At 61.4% G+C, this 8,909-nt stretch overlaps 1 protein-coding gene across 1 annotated transcript; it reads left to right on the plus strand.

Annotated features, from left to right (window-relative positions):
* Window positions 1–1,996: 1,996 nt before the first annotated feature.
* BIRC7 (baculoviral IAP repeat containing 7) lies at window positions 1,997–6,175 on the plus strand. The gene is made up of 6 exons (XM_063080135.1): window positions 1,997–2,345; window positions 3,766–3,865; window positions 4,225–4,306; window positions 4,410–4,455; window positions 5,679–5,750; window positions 5,982–6,175. The coding sequence occupies exons 1-6, from the start codon at window positions 1,997–1,999 to the stop codon at window positions 6,173–6,175; spliced, it is 843 nt and encodes a 280-aa protein (XP_062936205.1).
* Window positions 6,176–8,909: the final 2,734 nt, after the last annotated feature.

Consider the following 8,909-nt stretch of genomic DNA (forward strand, 5'->3'; position numbering starts at 1 on the left):
GGTTTCCAGCCACACCCTCTACCTTGATTTCCTGGAGGTAACCAGGTGGCTCTGGGCCTCCGATGGGAGAGGGTTTGGGAGTCTCGCTGGGCCCCTGGCAGCATTGGGCTGAGCAGCTGGAACCTGACTTGAACCATGACCTGAGGCCTCCTGGGAGGGTGAGGCTGCAGTCCCTGCCCCACAGCGAGAGAGAAGCAGGTGTGGGCAGGTGTGGGGGAGCAGGGGTGGCAGGCTGGCTTCTGCAGCTCTGCTTGGGAGGTGAGAGAGGCAGCCAGGCCAGATCAAGACGCAGGACATGCAGAGCCAAGTGAGGACCCTTCTCTCTCCACCAGCTCTTCTCCAGGACCCTCACTGCAGGGCGTGGTTTCTGCTGCCTCACGGGAAAGATTAACCCCCTCCTGCTGGCCTGTGCTCCCTTGGCCAGTGGCCCTGCAGCCTGCAGCTCCTCTGTTTCCTTCCTCATAGACTGTTTAAAAAGCTTCGCCACATTGTGGGCAGGCACACGCCAAGCAAGCCCAGGGTAAAGCAGCAGGGACAGGCTCAGGGGACAGAGGGCTCTCAGGGCTGAGCGGGCAGACGGGCTGCGTCTGCTCCAGGGAGCAGGGAAGGGGTGCTGGGCCTCATGCATCTTCATCTCTATTCCTTCCAGTTGTCCTCGGAATTCCTGAACTGCCCACCTGGGAGCTCCGGCTCCTCTAGGGAGAAGCAGGTCTGTTTCCAGGTTCCCTCACTGTTGTGTGGGGTGCTGAAGCCCCTGAGCCGACTAGGGCTTGGAGACTGCGGCTGGGACCAGGTGTGAGGCAGTACTCTGGGGAAGGGGTGTCCCTTGTGACAGGTGAAGGCAGGGGTGCCTACAGGAGAGCACAGTCCCAAACCTCGGGCTCCCTCCAGGAACACAGGCTCCTCCCAGACCAAGAACCAGGGTGCCCCAGGTTGACTAGGCCCCTCCAGGGAGGGAGCTGGCTATGAGGCGAGCAGCTGCACCAGGGCAGGGGATGCGAGCATCAGGACAGGCCTGGTGAGGCAGGTGCTTATGGTTGCAATTACAAACCCAACCCAAATGTCCCTGGTGCTTGGGCCACAGCAAACCTCAGGGATTCTAATTACAGTGTAAACATTATGCCGGCCCAGTGGGTGGCTTTGCCCCCACAGCCTAAACCCCCCCCCCCAAGCAGAGCTTCCTTCCTGGCCATATGGGGGCGCTGAAGCAGTGGAAGGGAGGGGAGGTGGGGGCGAGCTCAGGTCCAGCTCCCTCCCCAGAGCCTCCGGAGGGGTGCAAGCCCATCTGTCCTCTTGGATGTTCATGGCCTGTGGACAAGAACTGCTCCAGGTGAGGGCAGAGGGACATTCCAAGCTCAGAGAAGACCACCCAGGTAACTCATCTCCCCAGCGTGCCGCCGGACCCCAGACCCAGCCTGCCTGAGTCAACCCCTGACCCAGCTCTGTAAGGCAGGGGAGTGTCACCCCTCCTCCAGTGGTCAGTCCTCACTGGAGCATTAACAATCTGCTTCCAGGGGCTGCACTTGGTGCCTGATTCTGGGAGCTGACCAGCGGTATCTCCAGCTTTTCCCCTGCATCCTCTGGAAGATGTCTTGGGAAGGGTTTCCATGCTCCAACCCCATCCCCCTTGTCCTGAGAGATGCTACCTGCTCCTGCGGAGTGGAGTGGGACTGGCAGCCCCACTGCTGCCCAGCCCCACTGCAGCCTGATGGGAGGCCCCGTGACACACACCCCCTACAGAGAGCACATGACCCCAGCTGCCACCCTGGCCTCTTCCAGAAAGCAGTGGCCTCTGGACCCTCCCCAACCTGGGCCTGGTGGCAGAACTATGCCTGCCCTCATTTGTCAGCTGTTGGGGGCGGAGACCACCGCTGACCCCTGGGAGGGCCCGGCAGGGGTCAGGAGCCCCGAGTCGGGCTGGCTGGGCATATTCCAGGACTGGCTGCTCAAGGTCCTAGTCTCTGCTGCAAACCTGGTCAGAGCTGCTGTTCTCCCCATGGGGCCTGGGGACAGGGCCCAGTGCCTGCGCTGTGGCCCAGAGCTGAGCTGCTGGGCAGCTGGCCGTGGCCCCACACAGGAGCACCATACACCCCACACTCTGTGTGGTCACATAGTGGGCCCGGACACCTGGGGAGGCCGGGACCACGTGGATGGGCAGATCCTGGGCCAGCTGCGTCTCCTGGCAGAGGAGGAAGAGGAGGAGGGCGCGGGGGCCGCCTCTCATGCAGGGGCTGCCTTTCCAGGGATGGGCTCAGAGGAGCTGCGGCTGGCCTCCTTCTACGACTGGCCGCCAACCACTGGGGTGCCACCTGAGCTGCTGGCTGCTGCCGGCTTCTTCCATACGGGTGAGTCCTGGGGCCTTCCAGCTGCAGGCCTGGGCCCCATTCATGACCCCCCAGCCCAGGTCTTTACCTTCTCCATAGATCCCACCCCCCACAGCAGGGTCCAGGCCAGTGAACGGGGGAGGGGGGTGGGGGGTCCTGCAGCTGATCCCATGACCGTGCCCTCTGACCACCCCTCCTGGAGTCTCTGCTGGGCACACAGGTTAGGTTGCAGACAAGACCCTTCGGTACAAGGGGGAGGGGCTTGCTCTGGCTGTGGCCCAGGGAGGATGTCAGTGTGTGGGGTCCATTGGCGCAGCTGCTACACCAGGCTCAGGTGGCCCTGCAGGTGCCCACACCCACTCAGGGGTCCCCACAGCCTGCCAGGGTCCTCAGCACCGTTTGTAATGGAGACAAAATGGGCTGACATCATGTAGGGCCCAACCCCCTCACCCCACACCTGTGTCTGCAGGGCTAGTAGAGATTTAGGGGACAAACTCTTGGGATGACCAGTGCAAGCACAGCTGTGATCACTGTCACCAGTGGGCTCTGGGGCAGGGGCTCAGCCCTCGCCTTCCTCAGCACTGTCTGGGTAAGAGGCCAGACTGACAGGACAACTGGACACCAGGCAGGTGTCAGGATCTAGGACAGTCGGGAGCCGCCTTGTAAAGGGGCAGGTCTGGCCCATCTGCCTCCCAAGGTCCAAGGCTCAGCAAAAGGCGGTGGGAGGAGATAGGAGAAGTGCCAGGGGTCTGTGGGGCCCCCAGGGGTGTCTGGAAGAGGCTCTTGGAGGTCTGGTGTTGGGCTGTCCCTGTGGCAGCCCCAGCCCTGAGATCTCTGCACCAGATGATGCATCTGCTGCCAGGGAGGGAGAGATGAGGGACTCCACCCCAAGGGTGGCATGAGCTCTTAAAACCAAGCCTGGCCCCAGACTGGTGTGCAATGCAAGGGACAGCCCTCCTCCTCCTCTTACTGCGACTCCATCCTGGGGAGGCAAAGACTGGGGGAGGGGGCCTCCTGTCCCTGAAGCTCCAAGCTACAGACGCTCTGGGTCCTCGGGCCTCCCTCTCCCTCCCTCCCTGTGAACAATACGAATGCCAACGCAACCCTTTCCTGAATGTTCTCGGCCCATCCTGGCGAGTGCTGCCGGCTGTGGTCCCCTTCACCTCTGAGTCAGAAGGGTGCATGTGAGATGACTAACCACGCCCCTGGGTGGTTGACCCCTCCTCCCCGTTCCCTCCTCCCCGTTCCCTCTCTCCTCTCCCATCCTCCCCTCTGCCCTTCCCCCACTCCACCCTGTTAGTTTCCTGGCAGGAAAGACCACCTGGGAGCACCCCCCCAGCTCTCAGCCTTGAAAGGAGGCACGTGGGGCTGGGCAGGTCTTCTGGCAAGGCTGGGGGCCGGGGGGTCCTGGGCCAGGGCCAGCCTCTCTGCCACACCCCAGGCCAGCAGGACAAGGTGAGGTGCTTCTTCTGCTACGGGGGTCTGCAGAGCTGGGAGCGAGGCGATGATCCCTGGACCGAGCATGCCAAGTGGTTCCCCAGGTAACAGCTCCCAGCCCCCCTGTTCTCCAGCCCCAGGGCATGAGAGGGGATGGCACGTCCTCTGGCCTGCAGGTAGGAGCCCCCTTTTGGAAAGGGCTGCTGGGGGTAGAGATGCTCCTCCCAATCTCCCTTGAGGCTCAGCAGAGGCCATCCCCAGAGCAGCCTTCCCAGCAAGAGCCCAGCACGCAGGGACCCCCCCCCCCCACTGCCCTTGCAGCGTGTGTGGGTTAGACAGGAGCAGGAGGCATGACCCCTGGACCCAGGAGGCTCCAAGGCCTTGACCTTGATGGGGGGCTTGGGGGGACTCTCTGATAGCCCCGACCCACCATGCGTGGGGCTTCTGAACTCTCTTTCTTCAGGTGTCAGTTCTTGCTGCAGTCAAAAGGAAGGGACTTTGTCCACAGAGTCCAAGAGTCTTATTCTCAACTGTTTGGCTCCTGGGTGAGTTCTGCCTCTCCTGAGCTCTGGGGAATGGGGAGTTAGGGTCCCCCAGCCCCCACTCCTCTGTTTACTCAAAGCACAGATGTTCTCTGGCCCCTTCCAGAACCAATGGGGAGAACCAGAAGATGCAGCCCCTGCCACCCCTTCAGGTGAGAGCCGTGATGTGTAGGCCCTACTCTGTTTCCTTGGGCACCTGCCGCCGGTGCTATGGCTGAGGCTGTTGTGTCCCCACCATGCCGGACAGCAGGGAGGGTGAAGACCACTGGATCAAGTGTGAGGCTGCTGCTGCGTTTGCTGCATGGGGGGCTGTGCCATACACTGTGTGTCCATGGCTCCAGATGAGACCAAAGCATCCCCCGGCTACCCCTGAGCAGGTCACCATGGGTGCCAGCCAACCCCTGGGCAGGCTAGCAGGCATGTGGAGGTGGCTGTGCACTAGGCTGGCCTCTGCTGGGGCAGCTGCCAGCCACCGCCTCTAAACGCTGACTTGACTGGTCACGAGCTGGTCACACAAAGAGCCCAGAGGAGCTGGACTGTGCAGAGCTCAGCTTTCCACGTCATGCCCAGGCCTGGCAGGGCAGGGGGTCTGCGGGGTTCCAGGGTTCACACCCCACTTCTTCTATCTGCCAACCCTGTGGCCATGGAAAAGGGACTTCCTCCCTGAGCCTCAGTGCCTGAGCTGTGAAATGAGGACAATTCCAACCCCATTTGGGATAAAATGGGGGCTGGGTGATGTTGCGGTGCTCTGCCTGGCACAGCTCCATCCCTGGTGACTGGTGATCGAGCTTATGACCCTTCACTGTGCCTTAATGGAACACAGACCCCACACTGACACTGAAGGAGCAGCCCCCCCCCACCGTTGAGGGTGGCCCTGGTGGCCAGCACACTGGCAGGTCATCTGCCTCGCTCTGTGACCCTGAGTCCCCGGCCCCTCCCTGCCCTCAGCCTGCCTTGCAGATGCCATGGCCAACAGGGGTGGTCAGCACGGAGCTGGTGTCCAGCAGTACAGACCATGCTCCAAATGGGCCACGGGCTGGGCAGCGGGGCATGCTGCTGGCTTCCATCTGTTTCTCTCCTTGTTCACCCTCTGGGCACAGCCCATCACCCTTGCCCCACTGCCCCCCCACTGACAGTGTCCATGGCCACTGCCCACAGGACTGGAGGGAAAGGCTCCTGGGTGGCCCCTCCAGGAATCCTCCAGTCTCAAGAAACCTCAGGATTCTGTTGTGCTGGGGGAGGGTGGGCACTCTGCGGTCACACCTGTTACCCCCTCCTGGTAAGCCTGGACCTCACCAGCAGCCAGACGAGGCTCTGGGCCAGCTCTCGCTTTCCCTTGGGAACCAGGCCTCAAGTCCTTTCATAACTGCCACAGCTCCTGTCCACGAGGGTCCTGAGCTGCTCACGCCCAGAAGAGACATCCCATCAGAAAGCGCCAGAGAGCCAGGTGCAGGCTGAGGACCCATGTGGGGCGAGGCGGGGGTGGGGCCGGGACCTTCCCTCCTGCATCCTCGGCGAGTCTGGGGTGGGAGGGCAGCCGGCACCTGTGGGGCGGCCTGGCCTAGGCCCCAGCCCCCTCCCCCTTGGCCCAGACGGAGGGTGGGGGCCAGGGTCACAGGGCCCTTGGAGGGACCAGCCGAGACCAGGCCCGGAGGACATGGGTGGTTCTTGAGCCCAGGAGCTGGCGACATGGAGGAGCAGCTGCAGCAGCTGCAGGAGGAGAGGACATGCAGAGTGTGCCTGGACCGCACTGTGTGTATCGTCTTCGTGCCCTGTGGCCACCTGGCCTGTGCCGAATGCGCCCCTAGCCTGCAGGTGTGCCATATCTGCCGGGCCCCCGTCCGCAGCCGCGTGCGCACCTTCCTGTCCTAGGCCAGGTGAGTGCCCCAGAGCCACCCGCAGGCATCCCTCACACAGCCGGGGGCCCTGGGCCATCCTGTCTCCTGCCCCCTGCTCCTGACACTGCGTGGCCACCGGTGAATCCCATTACCTCCCCGATGCTTAGAAGCTTGCTCTGAACCCCTCTCAACACAGCACCCAGGCAGCACTACCACTCTGCTGGGACATGTTAAATGACCTCTGCTGGGCACATCACTGCCTCAATTTTCCTCAGTGGTCCGGGGGGCTAGTGCTTTCTGTCCAGCTGGGTGTACAGAACCGCAGCCCGGTCATGGGAAGCATGGGAAATACACAAAGGGCCAGGTCCAGGATTGTAACCTGGGGGCCAGTGCCCAAAAGAAACGCATGGACGGGGGGTGCGGTGTGCGAACCTTGATTATTAGAGAAGTGGGTGGGGTACAGGAGCCACAGCCTTCCTGGGGCTCTCAAAAGCCTGTGTGCCCCAAAATGTGTCTGAAAATCTTCTGGGGAGGACAAAGGGGCAGGCAGGCCACTCCCTGGGGCCTCAGGGCCCCTGGCTCTGCGGACAAGCCCTGCGGGAGCTGCTGACTCTCTCACCCTCCCCCGTCCCTCCAGGCGCTGTGGTCAGCCAGAAGGGTCACAGGGTGGGCACCCTGTTTCTCTCAGCCTGTGCCAGATCATGCGGTGGGTCTGCTGGGGTTGGCTGAGCTGGTGTCTACCATCGATCAGCCCCAATTCCAGGACCCCAGCCCAGGATGGAGAAGGAAGCCCCCACTTGGTGTGGGGGTGGTTTTACCGGACCTGTGTTGGATGCTTTTGAAGATAAATAAAGTGGTGCTCCCCCAGATGGCACTGTCCTTGTTCCAGGCCCACCAGCCACCTCCCCACCAGCAGGGAAGCACTGGGGCCCGTCCCATCTCCTAAACTCATCCCCCTTTCTCTTGCTCTAACTTCTCAGTATTCCAAGGACTTCTAGAATGTACTGGCCTCAGGCCCCTCCTATACCTCTAACTACCTCTAGCACCTTGAGGAGGGTGGGCTGGAGGGCCATGTTCCTTCTTATTTACCTGCTTGTGAATACCTGAGGGATTCTTTAGGACTGTTTGCTAAGCTCCTTCTTTATGAATGGTGCCACAACTTATCACAAGGAATCACCTTGCTCTGTGCAGCAGGGACCGGGCTCCAGTGCTCACCCAAGCTTGGCACACAGCTCAGAAGGGCCAGGGGCTCCTGGTCCAGCCCAGCTCTCCACCGTGGGGCTCCACCATCCTCGGCTCCTGAGCTCGTAGCTGCTGTGCTGCAGAGTTCAATCAGGGCCCTCACAGTTCAAGGGGGTCACACACTGACCTCCCGGAGGGGTTACACCTTTCCATCTCCAGTCCCCGAGGCCAGCCCATTCCCCCAGCACCAGGGAGTACAGCTGTCGGTCCAGCAGCCCAGCGGAAGGGCCAACAGAGGGGGCTCTGGGGACAACAGTTGGTGGTTGGCGCTTATAATCTCAGTACTGCCTGAGGACACTAGGAATTTGGTTTTCCTATTTTCCATTTTCTTTTGTTTCTGTCCTTTTCTTTTTCTTTTCTTAGAAAAAGGAAATTACAAACTCTTTCCAAGTTGTGGCCAGCACCAGCCCTGCCCTGCCACCCTAACTGGGGTCCAAGCACTTCACTGAGGGGCAGGTGCTACCAGCCACCTGCAGAGCAGTGGGTGGGGGTAGGGAGGCCAGGGTTGTGTCCTGAGGCCCTGGAGTCCTCATTGTGGTCGACGAGGCTGGGGTCACAGGGCATGAACAGCTGTGTCCTCACTTACTCGGGCCTGTGGGGACAAGGGCAGGGGTCAGAGGGCAGCTGGGGAAGAAAGGGGCTGCCATCCCCTCTCCCTTTGCAGAGCTTGAAATGCAAGTAGAACAAGATCAGAGAAGGGGGCTTCCTGACCATTGGCAGAGATGGGCAGGGGGTGAGCACTGTGTCAGGCTGTCTCCACACCCCAGGCCCAGACCCTGACTGCCATTTCCTGACTCTGGCCACAGATGTCTCTCTTGGGTTTGGGCTGGGGGGTTCACTCTGGGTCCCCAGCTGGAGATAGAATCCACAGAGGACTGCCCAGCTCGGGAGCTCTACCAACCCAGGCCCGTGTCCCGTGGAATGAAGACCTCCCGAGGTCTTCATTCCTCCTGTCTATCCTGGGAGCTGGACTCCTGTCTTGACAGCCCTCGGCCACAGTGGGCCTTCACTTATAGGGTAGAAGAGCGGGAGCTGCTTAGGGATGTCTCTGAGAGCCCGGGCAGCATGGAGGAAGAATGGCTTCCCCAGGAAAAAGGCCACCGGGTGCCTCTTCTGACCCCAGACTTCAGGATTACCCACAGGGCAACGGCTGCCTCAGAGGAGGAGGGCTAGGAGCCCAGGTACCCCCCACCCCGAGGCCTTTCAAGATAGAAGCCTGATCCTCCAAAAATAAGAGGTTGACACCCCAAATTTCCTGCCGCAGTGAGACCCCTGGAGAACTTCCACACTGCCCTCCTGGGAAGTGGCCTTCCATGACGCCCGCCCATCCCCCAGCAGAGCTGTGTCAGACTCTGGGCTCCACGCTCGGGAGTGGAAGCCAAGTCCTGAAGTCTCTGCACCACCAGTAGCCATCCCAGAGCCTGGCATGAAGTAGATCTCAGAAAAGGGGGATTAGTGGATGGGTGGGTGGATGGACAGACAGACGGACAGACAGATGGATGCCTTGGCAAGTCTCCCAAAGGGAG

The sequence above is a fragment of the Cynocephalus volans genome, chromosome 1 (assembly GCF_027409185.1).
Source record: "Cynocephalus volans isolate mCynVol1 chromosome 1, mCynVol1.pri, whole genome shotgun sequence".
Classification (NCBI taxonomy): Eukaryota; Metazoa; Chordata; class Mammalia; order Dermoptera; family Cynocephalidae; genus Cynocephalus; species Cynocephalus volans.